A 27,108-nucleotide genomic window follows, 5' to 3' on the forward strand; every position below is an offset into this window, starting at 1 on the left:
TCTGTCCAAGCAGGCTGCCTTGCCTTGCTCAACCTTGGGCAGTGGTCATCTCTGATCTTCCTGCATGGCTCAACTCTTGGTGGCCATTGCTACAAGTCTCCTTGCCTGTGTCTGGCTCTGTGTCTCTCCCCTCTTACGAGGACACCAGGCCTACTGATGTAAATCCACCACCCTCCAAGATGACTTCCTCGGTTATAACTTGGTTATAGCTACACAGACCCTTTTCCCAATTAAGGTGGCATTCATGGGTCCTGAGGATCAGGACTTGAACGTTCCCTCCTGCTGGAAACAGTGTAACTCACAACACTGGAGCAGAGAGGAAAATAGCAAGGGCCTCAGAGCCACAGCAAGAGCCCAATCAGGGTTTGGCCACAGAGCCACAGTAGGGCCCTGGCTGCCTGCCTCTGTTTTCCTGTTATGACAGAGCAAGACCGCATTTAGATAAACCACTGTGGGCCAGCATTGTGGCTGATGCTCTCCTTCTTCTGAGTGTTTAAGGGTCATTCTGGTCCCTCCTGGCCCGACCAGTGGGAATGTGGGTGCCTCGACTCTAGCACTGTACCTGGCCCAAGGGAACAGTGGATTGGATGAGCAAGTGCTGGCTTCCTCCTGACCCAAACATTCCCCTTTACCATCTCAATTCTAGGCTTTTTCTCCATATCTCCAAAAGTCACAGGGTCCCCTCTGCCTTCCTTCTCCCCAGCAACCCAGTTTAAGGCTCTTACAATGGCTTCCCCTACAAGGCTGCAGAAGTGCCTAGACAAGGTCTCTGGGTTTTATTATTCATGTTACAGTGAACTCCATAAATGTGGACTCAAATCTGCTGTCTCACACCTGTAATCTCAGATGAAGCAGCAGGGAGATCGCTACAGTTTGAGGACAGCCTTGACCACACAATGAGCTCCAGGCCACCCTGACTACAGAGTGAAACAGCAACAAAAAAGGTGACCTTACATGCACACACATAAGTGCACACACATACCTATGTCTGTGTGCATGGTCTCCCTCTATCAGATCTGTTCCTGTTCTATGCTACATACTTCCATCTATATATATATATATATATATATATATATATATATATATATACACACACACACACACACACACACACACACACACACACACACACACGTATGTATGTATGTATGTGTGTATTTTGAGACAGGGTCTCGTGTCTCTAAGGTCAACCTCAAAGTTGCTATGTAACACAAGATGGTCCTGAATTTCTGATCCTTCCTCTGCCTGTAGAGTGCTGGGATTATAAGCCTGTGTCACCGTGTTTGGTTGGTGCAGTGCTGGGGGATGGCTCGGTGCCTTACAAATGCTAGACAAGCTCTCTACCAAATGAGCTTTAAATGTCAACCCTTGGTCCAGATATTTACACATGTAATTCTTGCTACCAGAATGTCTTCTTCCTCTGCTCCCTCCTCCCGGCTTCAAGGATTCTACCTCCTCCTGGAAGTCCTCCACCATCTTCTCTCCCTAAATGTGGTCTCCTCAGTGTTGTAGGCATTCTCCTCTACATTCCCAGCCAGCTGGCACATCCATCCTGGAAAGTCCTTAGTGCTGGAGTGTGATCACTTCTCTGGATAACTGTGAGACCCCAGCACCTAGCGCAATCTGAGTACATGACCAGAACTAATGGCTACATGAAAAAAATGGCCATTGCAAATGGGTGCTGGAATTAGAGGAAGACACTGGGAAAAGTAGGTTCATCAGAGAGAGGCAGTCTCTCCCAATGTGGCTGTGATGATCCTGCTAGGGCTTTTGCAGCCCACACTCTCCCACAAACAGTGTGAACAGGTCATTCTCAAAGAGAAGACAGAGCTCATCCCCAGTGGAAACATAACCACTCCCACCCACCCCCAAGCAGTGGGAGCATGCATGTCTTAGATGTGACTGGCTTCAACAGTGTTTCCCTGTGGAGGTTTAACTGAAGTTGTCAGAACATGAAATCAATACAGTCTTGGCAAAGGGCTTCTACAATTGAATATATTATTTCCTAATTTCCCCTGCTTCATGTCCAATGAAGAGTCTGCTTTTCATTACCGAGCCATTGGGGATAGAAAATGATTATGGGTGATGCATTCTCTTTGGTCACTTAGAGTATTTTTGAAAGCTCAACTCCTTAAGTGGATCTTGATAATTTCCAGTAACAGAATTGTAAATAAATGTTTGCTGCCTGCTCCCTTGCCTAACAACATCCTCATTTTCAAAGTTCCTCCTTAGCTGCTTTTTTATAGAGAGAAGGGGAAGGAAACAATCACACGGCCTTAAATACATTGTACAGGCACCAACACATGCATCTGGAATCTGGTCAACTAGATCTTGTTTCAACAGCATATACTTCCCATTCAGATGAAGACTGTGTTATCGGACCTGATTGCCTTTAGTGATTGCTTCAAGTCCACAGAAGGCAGGAAAAGGTACATTTAATATGGGAAAGAAATTGTACCTTGAGATCTTTTTCTGAACTTGCAGCTGTTCTGCTGGTGTGGGGCCTGGGAGACATAAGGTGAGAAAGAAGAGATGGGTAGTGTGTGCAGAAAACTGGAGTGGAGGCATCTGGAATGGAAAGCACCAATCTTGCTGTAATCTGGGACTTCTTAGGGGTATTTCTTCTTTGGTAATGACAACCTGTGTCCCCAGGATGCAAGCTGGGGCCCCAGTGCACATCCACTCTCTATCAAATGACCCAAAGCTCCATCAACCAGCACTCTGGGTTCTCTGCGGCCATCTCAGCTGAGGTTCACACCCCTGGGCTATTGGTGACTGTGGCCAGCACACAGGTCACCCTGGAAGCACTGATTAGAGGATCTTCACAGGACACCTGTGTGACCAGATCCCAGCAGTCACTTGAAGGGGACACAGAAGGTCTCCAGTGCCGTATGCAGGATACAGAAGGCAGCAAGCAGTCCACCAAGCAGTGCTGTTCAGCTTGGCTGCTAGAAGCAGACGCTCTGTGCCTGCCTGAGGTCTAACTGACAGCCCTGCAGGCTGGAGGGCTGCTGCCCCACTGAGCTGGCATCAAACCAATGAGGTCATGTGCCAGGATCACTTTATTGGTTCCCTTCATCTAGTCCAGGATCACAGTGACAAGAACTCCACTGAGCACTGCGACCTCAGCTGAACACAAGGATCCGCCTACTGCCTTTGGAGACAGTGGTCTGAAGTGAAGTGACAGGTGCATACATTTTTTTTTCTGAGACAGGGTTTCTCTGTGTAAGAGCTCTGACTGTCCTGAAATTCACTTTGTAGACAAGGCTGGCCTAAAACTTACAGAGATCCATCTGCCTCTGACTCTGCCTCCTGAGTGCTGGGACTAAAGGCTTGCACTACCATAGACCAGCTGACAAGTGCATTTTTGCATGAACTAATTTATCTATCCCAATGCCAACCCTGGTCAGGGAGATCTCCAAGGATCTATAGGTCTAGCAGGACTGGCCCCATGCTCACCGTGTACACATGGCCTAACTTCCAGGATGCTCAGTTTGAGTTAGACATTTGAATCCGTCATTGGGATATAACACATGCACAGTGAGATGTGTAACATGTATCTACCTTAAGTTTGCAGCTCAATGCTTTTCAAAGTGTTTGGGGAAGGCACACACATGTGTACATGTTCATGTGTGTGGGGGGGGGCAGGGGTCAATGTCAGTATCTTCCTAATGGCCCTTCTCTTTAAAACAGAGATTTATTTATTATTATTATTTATATATTGTTCTGCCTGCATGTATGCCTGCATGTGAGGTCTCATGATTGATGGTTGTGAGCCGCCATGTGGTTGCTGGGAATTGAAGCCAGCAGGTCCTCTGGGAGAGCAGCCAGTGCTCTTCACCTATGAGCCATCTCTCCAGCACCCCAACCCACTTTGTTTTTTGTTTTTTGTTTTTTTTTTTAAAGACAGATTCTCTTGCTTAGCCTAGAGCTCCTCAGTTTGGAAAGACTAGCTGGCCCGAAGTCAAAGATCCTTGCTCTCCCCACCCCCAGTGCTATGACTACAGGTGTGTAATACCGTGAGTGGATGCTAAGAACTGAACTCGGGTCCTCCTGCCTGTTCAGCACGCACTGTAATGACTGCGTCATTTCTCCAATGTCCATCAGTGATTTTTTTTTTTGTATGTGTACACACTCACTGGAACCATGCCAATCAAGAGATGGCATTTCCCAGATCCTTCTGAGCCTCTCCCTCTCTGATGATGACCGTGATATCACCCTCAGTTAGTTTTGCCCCCCCCCTTGACTGCCACATAAAGGGGACCATCTAGTATCAACTCTGTCATATCACGAAGCACGGCTGTAAAATTCACACATGCTGTTTCAGATGATTCACCATGTGAAATCAACCACAATTTACTTGTCTAGTTTTCATATCTATAAACTCTTGGTTTCCAGTTTCCAACTTGGGGTTATTAATAAAACTGTGTGAATGATCCAGTATAAGGCTATTTATGAACTACATGGCTTCACTTCTTGGCCATATCTCTAGGGACAGAATTTCTGGGTCACAGAATAAGCATACATTCAAATTGTGAGAGACTCCCAAACTATCCTCTCTCTCTCTCTCTCTCTCTCTCTCTCTCTCTCTCTCTCTGTGTGTGTGTGTGTGAGAGAGAGAGAGAGAAAGAGAGAGAGACACAGACACAGACAGACAGAGACACACACACACAGGGGCCTTGTGCATGGAAAGTGAATGAATGCCCTCCCACTGAGCTGCAGGCCCAGCTCCTGTGTTTCCATCTTCGAATGTTTCAGTTACGAGACCCAGAGTTGCCCTGCATCACAGCTGGGGCTGTGCGCCATCAAGCACTTCAGCTGAAATGCGTCAGTGGGTGGGTGTTGGTACTTGGTTGTGGTTTTGATTTCTAGCTCTCTCTGACTAATAAGATTAGGCAAAGCTTCACGTGCCCATTAACTATTCTTTCATCTTCTTTTATGAGGTGTCTTTTCAAGTTTGTGTGTGTGTGTGTGTGTGCAAATTTTTCTTATATTGTATCGTTCCACTATTGTATCGTAAGAGTTCGTAAGAGTTCTCCATACTTTCTGGATAAAATCATGAGCCAGACACAGACAGTGCGAGGAATTTCTCCAGAATTTAGAGTTTGCCTCTGTTCTGATGGGCAGCTTTCATACAGTAACAGTTTAGCAACAGCTAATGTAAATGATTGGTGCTTTCTGTTTTTCTAAGAAATCTTTGTTTACTCTGGCTTCCAGTGTTTGCTGATGACACCTCTCTGTGTTCTTTGGAAGTTTTAGTTTCCCTGCTCCTGTTCAAATCTATGATGGGCATTTAATGAGCATTTGTTTATTGAGTAGGAAACAGGTCACCGTTCATTTCTTTTCTATTCAGAATCTACTTTACCTCACTATTTCAAGAATTCTTCATCAGTGAATTTATTGCATGCTTGCGAGAAACAGAGTGAACAAAGCTGTATGGCGAAGTGAACTTGGTAGCACCCTGCTGGTCTGTGTGACTTGGTGCCAGCATTCCCATGACTGGACCAGGCCAGCCTCCCACAGGCTTTGGAATCAGTTGGCTCCAGACTCCCCCCCACCCCCACCCCCGTGACTTCCACTTTTTCTTTCTTTCTTTTTTTTTTTTTTTTTTTTTTTTTTTTTTTTTTTTTTTGAGGTGAGTTTCTTTTATTGTCTTCATAACAAGATCAGCTTAGAACTGGATCACTTGGCCCTTTCTCTTCTTATCACCTCCCAGTTCAAAATGCTTGCATCTCTTAATAGCCAGCATCCGCTTAGATCTGCAGTTAGGCTCACCACACTCAAGCCTCAGCACAATCTTCTTTGTAGTTTTAGCCTTTTTTCGGAAAATGGGCTTAGTCTGCCCACCATATCCACTCTGTTTCCTGTCATAACGCCGCTTTCCCTGGGCATACAAAGAGTCCTTGCCCTTCTTGTACTGCGTCATTTTATGGGGCTGGTGCTTGCCACATTTCTTGCAGAAATGTTCTTAGGAACATTCACCATGTTGGCGGGAGCGATATCGGCACAGAAAGAAAGAGGGAAGGCCAGCGACGGACGACTTCCACTTTTTCAAAGCACTATGGGCTGTCTTACATCGTTCGCATTTCCATATAAATGTCAAGTGAGCTTGTGAGTTTACAAACACTGTTCCCAAGCTTTTGACTGAAGTGGAGCTGACTTTGTGGGAGGAGTTTGGACATTAATGTGGTGTGCCTCTGTGTTATTTAGAATATTTCTTGAATTACTCTGTGCATATAGTGTTCTGTGTGCAGTTCTTTCATGGAATTTTTACTGTTCAGTATAATGTATAAGAAGCTCATATTTGTTAGTATACTATAACTTGACTTTTATTTTCCAGTTGTTCACTGAGAACGTGCACAAACAAGCTTTGTTCTGAACATTGAATTTTGCATCTTGCTGCCATGCACTGCTTTCAATTCTGTAGAGTTCTTCTTGTTAAGTTCTTTTAGGTTCTTTTCACTGTTTAGTTTATTATTGTATTGTGTGTGTATGCAGGGGTGTGCCACGGCATGCATCTAGTGATCCAAAAACACCTTTGTGGAATTGGTTCTCAGTCTACCTTTTGTTTTTGTTTTTTGAGACAGGGTTTCTCTGTGTAGTTTTGGAATCTGTCCTGGAACTCACTTTGTAGACCAGGCTGGCCTTGAACTCACAGAGATCCACCTACCTCTACCTCCCAAGTGCTGGGATTAAAGGTGTGTGCTACCATGGCTCAGCCCCTGTCTACCTTTACAGAGTCCTGGGAAGTGAACTCAGTTCTCCAAGTTTTGTTTGTATGACAAACTTATTTACCCATTGACCCACTGAGGCACAGTGCTGGCCCACCTTTTAAGTCTTCTACCAAAAAAAAAAAAAAAAAAAAAAAAAAAAAAACCATAAACCCAAATGTTTATTTTGCCCATGAATTGAATTAAGACAGCTTTATTTCTTCTGTTACAAACTTTACATCCCCCTTCTTTCCCTCTTTCTCCCTCTTCTCCCAATTATCCCCCCCTTCTCTCCGTCCCTGACTCCCTCCCTCTCTCCTGTGTTACACCAACAAGGCTCTCAAGTACAATGCCAAATAGAGTTGGCAAAGCTAGACACTTGCTTTGGCTTCTCCTTTAGGAGAACTTGTACTTTTCTACCATTAGACATGATGTGAGCTTTACATTTTCTATAGATATGCCCTTTTCAAATTGAGGGAAATTCTTTTATATTTCTATTAAGATTTTGTTTTTTAATCAATTTATGGCTGGGCATGGTAGTGCTCACCTTTAGTCCAAGCATTCAAGGGGCAGAGGCATGGGGCTCTCCATGAGTTCTAGGCCAGCCTGGTTTACACAGTGAGCTCCCTGTCTCAAAAAAAGTTTTCACAATCAATTATCATATACATCATCACCTTCATTTTGTTAATATTATAGCTTTCACTAACTGATATTTATATCGTTGGCAAATATTTAACATTAAACCTATCTTACAGCCCTGGAATAAACACTTCTCGGCTATAGTGTGATTTGTTTTTAAAATATAATCCTGGTGCCTGTCATTACGATGCTGATATATTTTCACCTATTTTATTTATAAAGAACACTCACTTGTCATGTTTTTCTTTGTTCTACAAGTACTATCAGTCCTGCATTGTGTTTAAAAGCAGGCTGATATTGTGGTTAGGATGTGAAGACCCGCCCCCCCCCCAGCTTCCTGTTGAAGGCATGATCCTGAACTCAGGGTGTAATTCTGGGGAGGTGTTGGCAACTTTTAGACGGGGTATTTGGAAGAAGCAGGTCACTGGAGTGCACTTTGAGTGGGGTATTGTCTGCAGCCTCTCCTTCCTCTTCCTTCTGCTTCCTGGCTGCTAAGGATGAGCAGCCACACCCTGTGCCACAATGCTCTGACTCATCAGACCTTGGAAGAGAATGCCAGTCAGCATGGTCTGAGTTCCCCGAAATGGTGGGCCAAGACCAACCTTTTCCTTGTATGTTGTGTGTCTTTGTGTGACAGTGTCAAAACACTGACTAGCAGAGAAAGCATTGTTGTGTTTGAAATGAACGACAGGATTCGTAAAATCGTAAAATGACACAGCCCTGGAGTTTTCCATTTACAGTAGTGTTTTCTTAAAAATAAAATTCATTGAAGAAATACTTTGAGATCTTTTATTTTTTGTTAACATTTGTTTGTTTTATGAGACAGGGTTTCTATGTGTAGTTCTATGAGCCTGGAACTCACTCAGTAGACCAGGCTGGCCTCAAACTCTCAGAGATCTGCCTGCCTCTGCCTTCTGAGTGCTGGGATTTAAGTTGTTCGATGTCACCACCCAGCCATGTTAGTTTTGTTTTAAGAGGGTCTCACTGTGTAGCCCTGGCTGTCCTGGAACTCGCTCTGCAGACAAGGCTGGCCTTGAATTCACAGAGACCCACCTGTCTCTGGCTCCACGGTGTTGTGATTAAAGACATGTTCGTGGCTGCAGTTGTTTCTCCGGGACTTTCTCCTAACACTCTCTGGACCACATTGTTCATGCTCATCTCTGCTGTGCCACACTGCAGAGCCTGGAGTGTGTTAAGATGCCAGAGAACCCCCCCTTTATTCTGGATGTCATTTGTTTGCATTTTGCCCCTCTGTTTCTTGATCAGTGTTGCTATGGGTTAATACATTTTGTCAATTATTTCATAGAACAAACTTTTAAGTTTTTTATTTTCTCTCTCTCTCTCTCTCTCTCTCTCTGTTTTGCTATCTCTACTTATCTGTTACTCTATTTCTGTCCTTTAATGTGCCATTTTTACATCATATATTTCCAACTTCAATCTATACATTCTCCTGTAAAAATTTTCTCCACAGAATTTGGCATACTGTATTTTCATTATCATTCTGATTCATGCTTTCTCCCTTAGCAATTCTTTTTTAAAAAATATTATTTTTTTTCATTTTCCACCCCACAGGGTATTTCTTGATGTGTTGCTTAGTATCCAAATATTTGAAAGTTTTGTTTTGTTTTTGCTTTTGCCCAGAGAAAGAGGATATCTTAGTCCAATCCTCAACACAGAAAAAAAAAATCAATGAACAAAGTAACAAAATTTTATGCAGAAGGAGGAAAAATGGCATGGGCAGAAAACACAAGAAAAGTTGAAGTGGCCCTCACACAGACAAAAGCTGCTCACATGTACATGCAACATGGAGATAACACCCACCACCCATCAAACCATCGAGAAGAAAAAGCGTGAGAACAGAGTCTGTCCTGTGGATGAGATGATGAGGAAGTCGACATGGCTGACGTCATCCTCTCCCTCTGCGTGGATTTCAGTAATCACAAAATACTGTGCGGTGAATTCAAACACGTGAGGGAGGCTCAGTGAGCTGAGGTACAACCACAAAGTAGATGACTCTGCAGCACAGGAGTATGAATGGCAGATCGATAGGCACTCGTGGAAAATTTGGGGCATGCTGTTAAGGGGGGCACAACACAAGTCTATGGTAGGCTACCCCTCATAGAAGAAAAAGGCACTATGAGCAGGCATGCACACACAATACATTCACTTGTGGGGTAGAAATACTATTAAAAGGTGAGCAAAGGAAGAAAGGAAGAGATGGGAACGGATAGTGATGACAGGAAAGGTGAGTGTCCACACTCTTCCTCATCAGGACACAATACCGAGGTACACAAGGGGTCTATTGTTCCTGGGTCATGATGAAACAGAACATCAGAGCATGCTCACTTCGTGGTGACTGGAAAGAAGGGGGGAATGGGGAGGAGGATAGAGGGAGGGAAGGAGGAAGGGAAGAAGAAAGACAGAGGGGGGGAGTCTCCTCAAGTGCACAGCCCCAGTGACACAGGTCCTCCAAGACCTACCTCCTAGTATCTACCCCTGATCAATAATAACACCAAACTATTGTTCCATCGATGGATTACTCTGTGGACCACCTCTCAAGAACTGTATGATAGGAGTTAAGCCTTCAACACTTCAGAATGCATAGTGGGCATTTCGTCTTCAAACGTTAATGGTGAAAAAAAAGCCAAAGAGTTGGGATATTCAGGTGAGAAAGGGGTAATGGCTCCCTGAATATAGCTTCCTTTAGAGCAGTGAGGCTAGGGAACGTCACAGGTTTTCACAGAGACCCTAACAATAATAATAATTTTAAATGGAAAGAGAAAGAGGAGATATGTCAGCCAGGATATTGGGGGAATTGAAAGAACACTACAAATAGGAAAGGGTCTGTTATATATGACTAGACAGCCATGTAGAGAGTAGAAGTAACTAGTTAAATGTTAGAAACACTGTTTTGATGCTGTGATGCAGGGCTAAAGTTACAGAGAAAAGTGCTGCATTTTGGTTAGTCACCAAGAGCAGTTCTGTTAAGTTCTTAGCATATATCCTGGGAATTCGCAAACGAGCAAGAAACAACAAATGGGACTGTTGTCCCTTTTGTTTATATTGAAGTTGGTGCTATTGTTAACACCTGTGATTTCTAATATACAGAGCTTGATATATGTTCATACTTAAATTTATTCTATGGCTTTGAATAGGAAGAGGAGGGAACCAGAGGACAAGACACTGGATTTTCAATACAGTTATCCACAAAGTAGCCTGGGCTCCTTGGAAAAGTGACTGATACACAGTTGGCAGTAATGAAGCAAAATAAACCAGGAAGTAAGAAAATGATCAGAAATACATGATACACGCAAGAATGGGGGAAACAGAAACTCCTTCCTAGACAAGAAGTCAGCCAGTACCAACAGCTGTAAGGAAGAGTCACTAACGGGAAAAGTGGGCTGTCTTCTGAGTCCCATCTCTGGACTTTCCTCAGTCCCATTCTTGCCACTGGTGACAGACACATGAAGAAGCCATGGCCTCTTGGTCCCACACTGACTGCCTGTAATGAATGGGCTGGGATATATGATCTCAAGGATCCCTTCCAAGCTCCCGTACTCCCATGGAAATGGCCACACCTCCCATGTGATTGTCATGTAATTTCCCTTTCCTTCCCTCTTCTTTATTTTGATTTCCTCTTTATCTTTCTAGTCCCTTCTCAGAAAGATAATTTCAGGATCTGTGTATGAGAAAAAGAGGATATTATGTGACTATTACCTCTAAACAGAAACACTCCTCCCTGGAGTGAGGATAAGACCCAGAAAGCAAACACAACTTACAAGGTGCAGGAAGCTCCTAAAACTTAGAGTTCACAAGGTCTCTCCATAGATTATACAAGCCAGAACAATTGCTACAGCGGGTGTGCTTTCCAGTGGAGCTGTGCAGGGAACTCCGATTCATGACCTGTTCTGATAGGCTTTTCAGTGATGTCCTGCCTGTGTCAGGCCTCACTGGGCTGTAAGTAGCCCACTCATTCACTAGGCTAGACTTGGGTGGAATCATCTCTTTGTTCTGTCATGATGTCCTGTCTGGAGTGAACAGACACTTGCTAATGTATTTCCAGGAAAGGTCATGCACAGAGAGTTGGAAGTGAGGGAGAAAATTGTAACTCCTAATGTTAACCAGTTTCTAGACTGTTGTGGGTAGGGAAGGAAGCAAGATAGAGAGAAAAAGAACACACAAAAGGGATATTTTTCAAGACACATGCTTTAGTCAGGGTTCTCTTTTGTTACTGGCAGTTTTCCCGCCAGCCTGGTCCCACAGCCACGTCAGCCCCAAATAACACATAGAGACGCTGTATTAGATATAAAGCTGTTGGTCAGTTACTAGTGTTTCTTATTTGCAGTGCTCCTCACTGCTGCTGTGCTCCCCACCATGAGGCCCTCTGCAATTATTAGCCCCAAACAAAACATTTATAAGTTGCCTTGGTCATGGTGATTTATCACAGCAGTAGAAGAAGTAACTAAGACAGCCTTCACCAAAGAAGCTTCTTTTTGCCTCAAATGGAGGCAATTACAGAGATCCGCAACTAGTCAAAATGGGGACAGTGAGTGTCCAGGGATATTCAGCCCCACTCGGTACACTTACAACACAACCTCTACATCTGAGGTTTGGGGAACATAGTGGCAGAGGGCACACAAAGATTATCAGACCCAGAGGACAAGGACTGCTAAAAGATGGTGTGTTCTAGACTTGATAGGATGCTGTGCCCACAAAATCTCCACACGCCCTGCCTAATGACAACAGGAGCAGGAGAGATTCTCACCCCCTGGAGGAAGAGCTCCAGGCTTTCAATAGCTCTCAATAGAGAGAATTGGTTCTCTCCAGCATGTGTCATCTGATAGGTTATCTGGCCCCAAGTGATTAACACTAAACACTAAGCATATTGTTAGAGTTTCCCTGCAGAATGGCAGCTTTTCGTGATGCAGTATTCACAATGTGACAAGCTATTGCTCATTGGCTTGTATTTTCTCCCACCAGTGGGGACGGAGGCAGCAAATATGAACGGCTCTTGTAACACAAGTTTGGAAAACTGGAAAAATAAGCCTCACTCAGGGGCTAAGAGCTCTCCAAGGCTACCAGTAAAGCAAAGGCTTCCCTGGGACTCCTTTTTAGTGAAAACCTGACTACTTTGGGCAGAGAAACACATTATCCAATGATTGCAAAGGCTGGTTCTGTTGTGGGGCCCCCTGGGTCACTGCAGGGTCCGGGGCAGAGTGGCTATCCAATGCATTGAGAAGCTTGGCTAACTGTGTCTGTAATGGAATGTGATTTTGGAAAAAAAAAAAAAAAACAGCCAAAGTTTTATCAAAGAACTAGGAAGATACATAGGTCCTAAAGCCCTCGTGGCTTTGCCGTTTCATCTGAAAGCTCTGAGCCAAACATTAGAGTTGTTTTCAGGATAATTATGGATGCTAGATGAACTTTCCCTTATTTTAATCACTAGTCAAAGACTATTGACCAACCTCTGCTTAGGCTGGATGGTCAAACTGCTGTTAAGAATCATTTTATTACAATATACAATTCATTTATGGAAGCAAACACAAGCCTACCTGTAGTCAGCTGAGGAGTGAAAAATACAAACTAAAATAAGAGATGTTCATATTCTTTCTACTAACCTTTTAAGTTTTGTCTTAATTTTGCCTTAGGCTAAAACTAGATGTGGACTCTTCCCCAAGGCAGGAGCCTGCTTGATAATCTTCATGGTTTTTTTTTTTTTTTTTTCTGACTAGCCCTTGAAACTGTCTGTGTGCTATGAATATTTAATCATATTGTCTATAAACAGGTTACTTGGATGTTAGAAACTTAGGTAATTAACATGAATGCAAGAGTTAGAGCTTCAGCAGCTACATTACATATCCAGTGGTATGCTAGCCATGCAGCCCATTTGCGTTGCACTCAGCCTTATTATTCCAAATTACAGAAGAGGACCCTGAAGTTTGGCAGCAGCGAATGGTAACTGTCACGTTCTAAAGCCCTTTCCAATTTTTTTCAGCACATCCTTTGCCTAATGTTTATTTGATGTTTAGAAAACACCCTCGCGTGTGTGAAAGTTTTCTTCTCCCAAAATCAGAGCAGACACTAATGAAAATGATTACTCCTCCAGCAGAGAACAATTGTAAACAGAAGACATTTCTGAATATTTAGCACCTATACTAACTATGTGGGGAATAGACTCAAGAGCGGCAGAAGCACCATGAAAACACACCTGCTTGTGTGTCCAGGAGGGCATTTTTAGGAAGGGCTCACTGAGAAGGAAAGGTCTACCCTGAGCGCTGGCAGCGGGATCACAAGGGCTGAGTCCTGGGCTGAATGTAGAGCCAAACACTCACTGTGGCCACAGGGTGACTACTGCCTCAAACTCTGGCAGCCATGCCTGTACTGCTATGACGGATAAGCACCCTCAAACTGAGAGCCAAAACAAACCCTTCTTTACGCTATTTTTGTCATTTGCCACAGAGGTTAGAAAAGCAACTAACATACAGGCTGTAGGCACGGGCTTTCCACCCACAAACACGTTTTTTAAATGCAAAAGAAGCATTGTTCCATTGTGTCTGCCATCGTTACTGTGGCTCCCTTTGTTCTGGCATTTTGGGATTTCCCACTGGTTGGATTTTTATCATTTTTTTTTCCTCTCTTGTAATTTCATCTTCAGCCTTCTCTTCTATAGTGTCCAAAAGACAGTTATCAGGTTGCATTGTCTCCATTCTTTGTGCTGCATTTTTGCCCTGGGTTATAGACTTCCCTCTCTGCAGCTGTTTCCATTATGAAAAGGCCCCTGGTGTGTGGAGTGATGTAAAACCACGTGGTTGTGCCATTGTGGTCTGGCAGAGTGTCACCTCTCATCTCTGCCAGAGAGACTGACTGTTCTCACCCCCAAGCCCACAAGTTTTTACCCAGTGTGGCTCTGTTCCCTAAGTGTGAGTCTTAACTGTGCTTCCAGGACTCTTCTACCTTCTGCATATTTCCTGAGACAACGCCTGTCTCTGTATGCATTGCACTCTCTTTGTTCCTGTATCCTTTGTGTTGGACTAGGCAACACCACCACCATGTAATTGATGTGAAAAGAGGTGGATTGAAAGAGAGCTCCAGGGACTGGGTTCTGGTCCCTTTATCACCTAGTTCCATTAGAGCAGAAGAGCCACTCTCTGTATCCTGCTTCTTTAGCCCTGAGCACTGACTCAAGATCAAGAGTGGATGAAAGAAACTTTCTGGGTTCTTGTTGACCAATTGCTTTGGACCAAATGATGAAACATGCATAGCAGAAGTGTTTCATCAAACCAACCCCACTGGCACTGTTTAGGATGGCTATCCCTTCTTGATACCTATCAATGATGGTATATATTTTTTGCATTTGTATATTTGTATGTGGGTACCTCTATGTAGACTGTGTTGGTGAGTAGATGCCCAGGAAAACATGTATACAGCCAGAAATTAACATGAGATGCTTCCATTCTCTTACTTTTGAGATAGAGTATCTCACTGAACATGGAGTTTACCTACTGACTATACAGGTTGGCCAGCAAACCCCAGGGATTACAGGCATGTGCTACTACACTCAATCTTGTGTGTGTGCATGAGTGGGGATGATACTGGACATACAAACTTAGGTCCTCATGCTTGTGTAGTAACCACTGTAATAACTGAGCCATTCCCCCACATCCTGTATTATGTTTCCACCGAAATCTATAGATTTCTTAACAGGAAATACAATGCACCTCAGACTAGCACAATGATGAATTTCCATATGTTCCATGTACATATTTTCTCCAGTGGACAATGTATTTGTTCTACATGTGAACAGTGTCTTTTTTTTAAAATTTTATTTCCAAAGAAAATCACTATACTCTGCACCAGTCATGTTATCAAATGATGCTAACAGACACAAAGGGTTAAACAGTAGTATCATGCTTCTGGAGCAGCAAGGATGTCCTATAAGACAACCTGTAGAGCTCTGACCACTTCCCAAGCTTCTGAGTATACACATTCATCCCCTACTAAATTTACCATAGAGTTCAACTATGCCATGCACATTAATCATAAGGGAAAAAAAATCTAAGAGTATCTTTACCTTATAGTAAAGTCTGGACACCAGACTCCGCTGAAGGACCCTTTCTCGGAAATTCACTGCTTTCAGGAGAAAGGTGAGGTGGCCCACCGTGTCAGTGTTAAATGCCAGGAAACTGGAGAGAAAACAGAGACCAGTGTTGTTAGTTTGGCTTTTCAAATAAAAATTCCCTTTAAAGAGTCCCCCCACCCGCCACCCACTGTAGGGGTGATTTATAAGGGCTAATGAGAGCTGGGGAGATGGCTCAGCAGTGGTTATGAGCCCACACTGCTGCTCTGCTACAGAGGACCTGAGTTCAGTTCCCAGCACTTATATCATCAGGTGGCTCACACTACCTGTACCTCCAGCTCCAAATGGCCAATGCCTCTGCCCCTGCAGGTGTCCACATTCACACACGGACACACATGCATATATAGATAATTTTTTAAAACATTAAAAGAAAATAAAAGAGCCAGGCATGTCTCAGTGAGTAAAACACTTACCACACGAACCTAATGACTTGAATTCAATCCTTGAATTCTGTAGTGGAAGACGAACTCCCAAAAGTTGTTCACTCCTCCACACATATATAGTTGGCACATGTACATAATACATACATACAAACACACATACATACATACACAAACATACTAGTGATGATGATAATAATTATTACTATTATAACTGTTATAATTTTACAAAAGCAGCTCAGGAAAGAAAGACACCATGTGACACAGTTCAAGCAGAGGAATTTTTTTCCTTTTTTCTTTTTTATTATTATTTACACTTTTCAAATAAAAAACAATCTTATGTTATATCCTGCTGGGATTAAGGGATTGGATAAAAAGGGGGAAAGGGATGAGAGAGACAAGTCTGGAACAGGAACAGCGGTAGAGAGGAAAGGGGGCAGACAGAGAGAGGGAGAGAAAAAAGAGGGACGGGAGGTGGGCAGGGCCCTTTTAAAAGGGAAATAGTGAATAGGCACAGGTGGTGCTCTTAGTGGCTGCAGCTGAGGGTGTTTCCTGTCAGAACTCCAAAGGCAGGCCAGTACAGATGCCTGAATACTAACAATAGCAATATATATTTAAGAACCCAAAAGCACTTTCTTCCTATAGGAAAGCATTATGAAATGCACCCCACCGCACATCGCATTGCACATACGTGCTTCTTCTCAGTACTTCCTGGTGAGCACGTGGCTCTGGTTTATTCTACATATTTACCCTTGTGATATAGAAGTAATATGGCATCCTGCTTTTCCTACCGACTATGGCAGCTTAAGCAAGGGTCCACATTTTCTCTGCAGCTTTTCTTTATTAACTTCCATTATTTATAACTTCCATCAAGTGAAGCTTTTAACAACATTCAGTATTTTTGAGTTATTATACAGTACTGAGATCTCACTGAGAATTATCTATATTGAGTTATTATTATCTAGCATGCACATACTGTCATAATTAACGTATTGTTCAGGAAACTGAAGCTCAGAAGGATGCAGTCACCTGCTGGATGTCACACAGAGAGAACACCTGGACTTGGCGGATTTCATTTTGGGATATTCCAGTGCTAGAGGGAGTAAGTGTCCCACAGGGCTGTAGGCAAGTGCAGGGTAAATAGATTATACTTTCCCTCATGGGGTAGCATTTATGCCTCCCCATTTGACTTATGGGGAAACTGAAGGATGGGCATCAGTAGATTTAACAGCCAATAGTCAAAATGGCCCCTACCTTGGGGTTTTTCTCACACAAGTCTGGCTTGGAGCTGATTTTGTGTTTCTTCCCCATGAACCTCTCAATAACCTAGATCACAAGGTACAGGCGTGGTTCTGCAAGTAAAGGCGCTGACCATCAAACCTGAGGACCTGAGTTCAATCCCTGGGACCCACATGTTGGGATGAGAGATCAGACTCCTGTAAGTGTCCTCTGACCTCCACTCACATGTTGTGACATGTGCACACACACCCACCCAAGTATTTAACTACTAGCTTGCCCCTCTATTGCTGTGATAAAACACTGACCAAAACCAACTTTCGTGGGGGGATTTATTTGGCTTATATGCCTTGGTCTCACTCCATCACTGATGGAAGTCAGGGCAAGAACTCAAGGCTGGGACCTGGAGGCAGGAACGGAAGCAGAGGCCACGAAGAAGCATTGCTTACAGGCTTGTTCCTCATAGCTTGTTCAGCCTGCTTTTTCATACAACCCAAGACCACGTGTCCAGGGATGGCACCATCCCTGGAGGGACAGGCCCTCACACATCAGTCATTAGTCATGCAAATCACCCATAGACTTGCCCATGGGCCAAACTAATGGGGACACTTCTCAATTGAGTTTCACTCTTCTCAGATGATCCCTAGGCTATGTCAAGTTGACTACAAACTAACCAGTATGTATGAAGTTAATTCATACTAAGGTTTCCCATAGCTCAACTCCCCTCTCCCTACATCCTGGGAAAGTGAATGATTATAAGACCCATATAAGTCAGATTCCCACTAATTAAACCTTAAAACCTTAAGCAGGTGCTATTTATTTTAAGCAGGAGGACATCCTTCAAGGTGCTGAGCAAGCAGTTGCCTTTCATGGAGAGAGAAGGCAAAAGGGGATGTTTATACCCCGGATCCCAGGAAATTTCAATTGTATATTAATGCTCATTCTGAACCTAGCTTTAGAAAGCAGAGTTCCCAACTCAGTCTAGTTCATAAAAGGTATAAAGAACGTACATGGTTTATTCTTTAAAACATATCTTAGTCATAACGGGGGCTATTCTATGAAACCTAGAGCTGTGAATGTTTGTGTTGGAAACTGCCTTTGTATCTTGGGCTGTTTACCATAGGTCAATGTCTATTTCCTTGAGGCTCTGCACTGTGTGTGTAAGACCTCACCTACACATCTGTGTCCCCTGTGGACCCAAGGAAGTCATCTGAAGTAGAAAGCCTTGAAACCTGGACCACTGCTAAAGGGGATATCTTGGATAACTGCCTATTTTACAGGAAGTCAGAATGACTATAGAAAGTAAAACTAGATTAAATGCAAATGTGTACCATTGCTCGTCAGAGAAATGCAAATAAAAACTGGAGTGAAACAGCACACTGCATCCAGCCGTCTGTCCAAAATTAAATACACTGTGTCAAATGTTGCCAAGGACACAGAGAAGCCAGGATTCTTATACCTACTCATGAAAATGTCAAATGGTCAAAGCCACTCTGGAAATCTCAGTTTCTCATAAAATAAGCACATGTGCTATGACCTAGCAATTCCATGTCTCCTACATGCCCAAGAGGAACGTTCATAAAAAGACTTATATAAGAATATTCATAGCAGGCCTAATCATTTGAATGAAAAACTAGAAACATCCCAGGTGTCTATCCATTATAAGAGAATGGAAAACAAATCATAGTATATCCATAAAATACCTCTCAGTAATAAAAAGGGAAGAAGTAATACATATGACACCATGAGTAAATCTCAGAAAGCATTATATTGAATTATTGAAGCAGCTACAAAAGAGTATAGATGGTATGTTCCATTTATATGAAATCCTAGAATGGGAAACTCTAGTCTTTGGTGGAAAAATACAGAATAATGCATATGCATTTGCCCAAACTCCACAAGTGTACATTTAAAGCATGCGAGGGGTATCATAAGAAAATTCTACATAAGGGAAAAGGGAATTGTCCCCTCAGATTGAACTTGAATAAACAATGCTATTTCAAAGTGTGCTAATGTCTGCAGTTTACTTTAAAATGCATGGGAAGGAGATGACTAATGAGTGACGTCATCCGTGAATTCCAGTCAGTGAAGTTCTGACTATATGATAATGATCCACAAGCTCACAATGGAGCTGAAAACTTGCCATTGCCATTGGTACCATGGCCATCACAAAACCACAGCACAAGAGTCAGGTGTGGTGGTGCATGACTTTGGTCCCAGCACTCAGGAGACAGAGGAAGGTGGATCTCTGGTTTGAGGCTAGTCTGGGCTGCAGAGCACATTCCAGAATAACCAGGGCTACACAGAGGAAACCCTATCTTAAAATAAAAGAGAAAGAAAGGAGAAAAGATCACAGCACACCACGGGACCTGTCTGTTTATGCAGATGCTGCTGCAAACAGCTTTACTGTGCTGCCTGGCAAAGTCACATAAAAGTACATCAGCAAATAGGTATACAATTAACTCTATATAATGATCAATATTAGACTTTTATGTATTCACTATGCCATAGTTTATCATTATTTTAGCACATAATGGAAAAAGAAGTTGTTAAAATATTTATTGTTACACAATGTTCCACGTTCCATCAGTGATGGCCTAGTCCACACGTGCTCATACCATGCCCTGTGATTTCACCAAGTGTCCAAGCTGAACACTGATCTATACTGTCCAGATTTGGGACATACACTCCATGATGTTCCCACTACAAAACAGCCTGAGGATTCACTTCTCAGAACGTTTCCCTGTTGTCATGTGACACGTGACTCTGTTCACATGATAGAGATTTAGCATGAACAATTAAGTAGCAAGTTCATGGGAGAATTCCCATGGAAGCTTCTCCATGGGAAGTGAATGCACGAATGTTCGCCCTCAAATCTTTCCAATCTTGTTGCATATCTGAAAAGTTTCATAATCTGATATGAGCAGTGCTTCACTGTGAGATGCACTCTTGACTCTCCCCAACACCCAGAGGCCTCTGTCGAGCTTCCTAGACTGATACAAGCAGTGAGGGTAACAGTGGCAGGCTCGCCTGCAGGAGGCCAAGAGGCAGGACTTCCTGGGACAACCCAGGTACAATTCCCTCTCAGAGCAACCCCCTTCCAGGACTCTCCTCCCTCTCAAGCCATATATGTACTCCCCACCCCAGGCTCATGAAGCCTTTCTGGATCAAGTCTGGTACCTCAACAGTCAAAAGGAGAGCCTTGGGTGACCCCACAATGGCTGCCTGCTTAGAGAACTATAGGATCAGGGAGTTCCCGGCCCTTCTTTCTGCATGTTCCCTCTGCTCCAGGGTACTTCCCCTGAACATTGTCATTAAAAGTGGATTCATCCTGCTCCACTGGAGTGTGAGTCCCGTGGCAGCAGAGTCTAGCTACTACTGTGTCTCAGCAATATGCAGAGCCATGTCTGGCGCACAGGGAAATGTGGAAACATGTTGTTGGCAATAGCTCTCCTTAACAGAAAAAGCCCAGTGAAGAAGCACTGACACGTGGATTGAGAGCATCCTGGCTGTGTGGGAGAGAGAACTAGAGGTTGTTCTAGTTCCATTCTTATTGCTGTGAAGAGACACCATGACCAAAACAACTTATAGAAAAAAGAGTTTATTTAAGGCTTACAGTTTCAGGGGTTTATAGTCCAGGACCATCATGGCTGGGACCACGGCAGCACAGAGGCAGGCATGGTGCTGGAGCAGTCTCTGAAAGCTTATGAATTGAGACACAGCTACCAGGCAGAGAAAGCTAACTAAGAATGGTGTGAGCTTTTGAAACCTCAAAGTCCAACCCCGGTGACACTTCTTCCAACAAGGCCATATCCCCCAATTCTTCCCAAGCAGTTCCACCGAGAACCAAGCATTCAAACACAGGAGCCTATGGGGACCATTCTCACTCAAACCACCAGATGTTAATAACTAGAAATAAATAAATAGTAAGTAAGGCTAGCATTTTTCAAATATTTACAATTGGAATACTGCCTTGGCACATCTCAAATCTATCCTTGAAGATTTGCAGAGGGGTATTGATTTACATATGTTGAGAGACTGCTATGATCCAACAACAGAAGCCAGTTGTGCTCTGCTATCTGGAAAAGGAACAGAAGTGCAGACAATTTTCAGCAAGCTGGGAACAAGGTTCCTGAAAGGGCAAAAGTGATGCTGCTTGGAAACTGCACTCCCCATTCAACCCTGCCTTGGAAAATAGTCAGACTGGAAAGTTAAGGGCACTATGAAATCCTCAGTGGGGTTCGAAATGCTAAAACAGAGTCATGACTTCCTCAAGTGTGTGAGGACAAACTGAGTCATAAAAAGTAAGAGAGACTTCATTAAAGCAATTCAAGCTCTAAAATAAACTACGGTTTGAATAAACAAAAAGTTAAGGAGCAAGGATGAAAAGAGACTGGCTACAGGTCTCTTTTGCTTCATCCCAATGGCTATAAGAAGTACAGGACATTATTAATGTATATTCTGTGTTTTTAAATTAGGGTTATTTATTTTATTTGTATAATGTCTTGCCTACATGTATGTATGTGTACCATGTCCAGAGGAGGACACTGGATCCCCAGTAACTGGAATTACAGATAGCTGTGATAATACCATGTAGGTGCTGAGAACTAAATCCAAGTCCTCTGCAAGAGAAGCAAGTGCTCTTAATCACTGAGCCATTTCTCCAGCTTCCTTTTCCATGTTTTCAGTCAAGGGCCTAAGATCACATTTTCTAACCATTTTTTAAAAATTAGTTCAATATATTTGGGTTATAGAGAACAAGGCTTAGTTTCTAAATAAAAGTGATAATTTTAAAAAATACTGTGAGCTCTCCCAAAGTAGAATAAAGGAAAAAAATATTTATGGCCATAAAGCCATAAAGCAGGAAAGAGATGCCTTAATTTCATTTCCTGTGGCTGTGATAAAGTCACCCTGATAAAGCAGCTCTAGGGAGAAAGGGTTTATGTGGTTCACAATCCCGGGTTATAGTCTATCACGTCAGGGTATAGGTGTCAGGAACCAGCGTCTGTAGCCAGTCACATCACATGTCCAATTAAAAGCAGAGAGCCATGACACGATGCATGCTCCAATACACAGCCTGCCCTCCTCTCTGTCCAACACCCATCCTGTGACATGGAGCTGCCCATTTGGGGTAGATAAAATAGTGCTGCTTACACTCGGGGTGGATGAAATGGAGCTGCCCACCCTCAGGTGGGTTTTCCCACTTCAGTTAACCCAATCAGATGCACAGGCTTCTCACAGTGACCCTAATCTGGACAATTCCTGATTGAGATTCCTTCTACATTGTGTCAAGTTGGTGAAGAAACTATCACAGAGAGGTACATTTGAGGAGCAACAGAGAGAACAGTGGTTATCTGAAAATTACTACCAAACTGGATTAAGCTCTGGTAAGACAGAAGAACCATGGCAATAAAACAAAGAGACACCACAATCGAGCATGGAATGACAGAGAGGACATAGGCAATGGCGGAACGTACCAAGTGACCCATGAAGGAAAAAGCTTTAACAGTCCTAAAACCACTGGGTTAAATATTCTTCTAAGCCCAGATCATTTTAAATCACTTATTGACTTCTTCCAACCAAATAAAAAGTTCTCCCCAAATGCTTCAACAATAAAACTATGACATAAGTCTAAAGCAAAGACATGTAAAAATGGGAAGCAACAGATGGTTCAGTGGGTAAAGGTGCCCGCTGCCAAGTCCAAAGTCTGGGTTCAATCCCCAGAAACCATATGGTAGAAGTCAAGAACTGACTCCTGCAAGTTGTTCTCTGACCTCCACACATGTTCTGGGCACACATGTACCTACACACACACACACACACACACACACTAAATAAATGTAAAACATTTCCAAAGGCATATCAAATAAAGAGAATAAAGGATAAATGTCACATAATTTCCATAGCTGCAAAACATTTTGATAATGTTTATAATGTGGTAATAACAAATGTGCAGTAAAATAATAAAGGGAGAGTCTAAGTTGTATCTCTCAGAAAACAACATTCTTTTCTTAAATTTCATCATACTTTTGTTTGTTTGTATGCATATGCATGAGTGCATGCATGTGTGCTTGTGTTTATGTGTGTGTGTGTGTGTGTCTTTGTACATGTGTGCCTGTGTCTACATGTGTGTACTTATGTGTGTGTGCATGTGTCTACACATTGGAGGTGAGAAGACAACTTGTGTTCTAAACAACATTTGTTGATTTTACTACTTTACATATAGAGTTTAGTGGCCTTCAGCACACTCATTATTAATATTTAAAGATTTATTCTTATTTTTAACTACACATATATGTGTGTGTGTCTATGTGCAGGTATACACATGTGAGTGCAGTGACGAACAAGGCCAGAAGAGGGTGTCAGAATCTCTGGGGCTAGAGTTAAGATGTTTGTGAGCCTGATATTAAATCACAAACTTACTCAAAACATGATGAGGTTTTTGTGAAATGTTTTACTTGACAACATAGTTGTCAAGTGTGAACATTGTAGATGACACTGTGGTCCAGAGAAGGCCAAATTTGAAGACTCCTGCATGCTGGTGGTAGCAATTGTAGCATGAAAACTACTTGGAGCTGTCTAGTAAAGTTGACATTGGCACACCACCCAGAGCAATTCCATTCCTGGGTCACAGACCCTAGAGGAGTGCTTTCTAACAACATGTTTTAAGTCAGCAATGAGCCATGAAATCAGTTTCGAAGACTGAGGTCAATATCCCTTCTTTTTTTCTTAAATACCAGAGAACATCCTGAGTGCTGGACAGGTATGGAGTTGGTTTCAGTTGCATCTGAGGTGCTGGGCTCACTATGGATATCTGTGGCTTTGTAGAATCTACATTTTGCTCTAAGTTGACAAGCTCTACAAAGACTCTCCCCATGTTTCCCAGGGAAAACAACAACAACAACAACAAAACTTTCCCCATGATCATCGGAAAACATGAGCAAAGTGTTTTACCAATTTGTACAAAATGTGAAAATATTGAACAGAACTCAAATAACAATCAAAGGTGGAGACTTGAATGAAGTTTTAAGATTTTAAGCTCACAGAATAAATAATGAAGAAGGAACATGGGAGAAAGGGCAGAGCCAGAAACATTTTAGGTCTTAAGTTGGCACAGAAGCACTGATTTTACATATTTCCTACTGCCTTTGCAAACATCAGATATAAATTCGTCAAGCAAGAGCAAGATGGCCTGTGTCAAGGCTCTATAAACAGACCCAGAACAAAGCCCCGAAGGGGGTAAGGATGCCTTCTTGGGCAGTGTGTACCTGGTTCTCAGCTTGTCACCAGCAGTTGCAGTCCAGTTCTGGATCAGCCCCAAGACTGGATTCTTCTTATGCTGCTTGTTGTACTGGGCCAGCAGTTCCCGGGCCACCACCTGCGCAGAGTTTATCCTGAATCAACCATTCTCACAAGTGTAGAACCTATCAGTACCCTCAAAGGGTGCAGCCAGGTTAAGGCCACTTGTCATTAGCAAACTCCTTGGGGAGAAAGACATCCAAGACCCCATCCTTCTGGGGGCCTCCATATCCTCTGGCAGATATGCAGTATTAGCAGACCACTCTGATCCCTCCTCATGGCTGAGTCCTAATTCTGAGGAAATGCTCTCTCTCCCCTGGCTTCTGACTGCCTTCCACACTAGCCCTGGGGCCAACCATCTTAGTCAATGCATCACATGAAAGCTGCTTGCTTCCAATGGCCCAGATATCTCTTTCTGCTTTTGACATTTTCTGGTTAATTAAGCCTTTGGATATTATTATTATTAAAATACACTGGGTAGTGATTGCACATGCCTTTAATCCCAGTACTCAGGAAGCAGATGAAGGTGGATCTCTATGAGTTCAAGGCTGGCCTAGTCTACAGAGCTAGCTCCAGGAGAGTCAAGGATACACCGAGAAACCATATCTCAACCACCCCCCCAAAAACCTGCAAACAAAGCCATCTATCAATGTCTACCAGTTTACCAATATCCACCCCCCACTGTGACTTAAAGTTAGAATTTTATTTCAAAACATTGAATACTGTTGGAGACCTGTTCAAAAATATCTGTGGATCAACCACAAAAGAGGCTCAGCCAACAGGGCACAGCCAGCACTAGATATATGAGTGACATAACTTGGCTCAGCTTGCCACTGACCAAGCCCCTATAGGAAGAATGAACCCAAGCAAGAACCTGCTGAACCATGAACCATGTTGCCTAAGCTCAGGCTGCAGGGTGACCACAGTCACACACTAACACATGGTTGTCAAGGCACTAAGCCAAGGGTGCTAACTCATCTTTTCTCAGCTTTCAATTTTAGAACTTTTATTTATTTATTTATTTATTTATTTTGCTATTTCACAATAGCACACATGACCTTTCTCTCTCTCTCTCTCTCTCTGTGTGTGTGTGTGTGTGTGTGTGTGTGTGTGTGTGTGTGAGTGACAGGTTTCTTCATTGAACCTGGAACTTGCCGTTTTGGCTAGGCTGGCTGGCAGGGAGCCCTTGTCTCCACTCCCCAAGTGCTAGAGTTAAAGCTGCACACCACCACCCTCAACTTTTACATGGATGCTGGAGATCTCTCAAAACATTTTCTTGTCTTTTTTCCTTGTCAGAGGGAACTTTGTTAGCACTGGTATATAATCAGGTGTGCAGTGCATGAGACAACCTAAGCCAGCTGAGGGCCACAACACTGCATCGCTCTACCACAGGACACGTTCACTGCTGGTAAGCTGTTGAGAGCCCAGAATTCAATTACATCAAAGCTGTTGGGTTCTCTGGTGCCATGGAGCAATACTCTGGGAAGATTGAGCTGCCTGGTGAAGGAGTTGAAGGGAGAGGCACTTTAAATCAGCACACAGTAACTCAGCTGCTCTCTCCTTCCCTTCTGATGGGACTCTGCAATATTCCCAACTCTAACTGCTGCTTGAGCCTGGACCATAAAGTCTGCATTTGAGGCTGCCAAGGCAACTCCGTGTAGAGATGCAGACATTGCTATGTCTTACTGAGATTTTTATTTTGATTTATTATAACTCATTTCAGGGCATCACAATGGCTCAGTGGGTAAAGGCACTCACTGCCAACCCTGATGACCTCAGTTTCGTTCTCAGCATGGTGGAAAGAGAGAATCAGTTGTTACAAGTTCCCCTCTACCTACAAATCTTCTTGCAGGAAGCAGAAGAAACCCTGAGTGAGTGAAGTCCTGAATAAATGTGCTGTTGACAGCCATGTCAAGGACCACAAAGCCTCAGATCCATGGGAAAATGATAAAAACTTCCCCACCAGGGCAGAGCTCAGCAAAATACAAAAGCCTTCCCTTGGGAAGTGAGTGTAAGTGTTGATGGTGTGGGCAGAAAATGGCCACCATAGGTTTCCCCTGCCACCCCCTTCCTCCTGGCACCACCATGTTTATGGACAGAACATTGCTCTCTTTTAGAGACAGGTTCTATAAGACTAGCCAAATCTACCTCCGTAATCCAGCAGTGTACATTAAACCTGCTTTGTTTGCAATAACCCTGCCTCCCTGTTCAATGCTATACAATAAACACTGAGTTTCCTGGGGGCAGTTTTTCCAGCAGGGAGTTCAGTCCACCCCAAACCAGGATTTCTGTTTGTGTATCTGTTAATTCTTTATTTGCTCACATCTCCTCATCAGGTTGAGCCCCTTGAACTGTGCAAGGACATGCCATTTTTGTTTGGTTCCTTGAAGTACTATCTTGAAACTTCAAATTTATAACTTTAGGGGCCAGAGAGATGGCTCAGAGGTTAAGAGTACTGGCTTCCAGAGGACAGAGGTTTGATTCCCAGGATCCACATGGCAGGCTACAACCTTCTGTAACTCCAGTTCCAGGGGACTTGACACCCTCTTTTGGCTTCCATGGGTGCACAAACAGACATGCGGGCAAAACACTCATACACATAAAATAAAAATAAATAAATATTTTAAAAAATAAGTTATATCTTAGAAGGATTACATGGCCAAAGATTTTTATCTTGGGATAAAGGGGGTGGAAGGAAATATAGAGC

General features: G+C 43.2%; 1 protein-coding gene and 1 pseudogene across 1 annotated transcript in view; both read right to left on the reverse strand.

Moving 5' to 3' along the window:
• Positions 1-27,108, reverse strand: part of Acoxl (acyl-CoA oxidase like) — a 277,217-nt gene that overhangs the window by 62,627 nt on the left and 187,482 nt on the right. The window contains exons 14-15 of the mRNA XM_051183431.1: positions 24,371-24,480; positions 15,421-15,532 (exon numbers count right to left, since the gene is read on the reverse strand). Coding sequence (XP_051039388.1) covers positions 15,421-15,532; positions 24,371-24,480 — 222 coding nt within the window. The remainder of the gene's footprint in view (positions 1-15,420; positions 15,533-24,370; positions 24,481-27,108) is intronic.
• On the reverse strand, positions 5,626-6,000 carry LOC127221476 (60S ribosomal protein L36a-like; annotated as a pseudogene).

The sequence above is a fragment of the Phodopus roborovskii genome, unplaced genomic scaffold, assembly GCF_943737965.1.
Source record: "Phodopus roborovskii unplaced genomic scaffold, PHOROB, whole genome shotgun sequence".
Taxonomy (NCBI): Eukaryota; Metazoa; Chordata; class Mammalia; order Rodentia; family Cricetidae; genus Phodopus; species Phodopus roborovskii.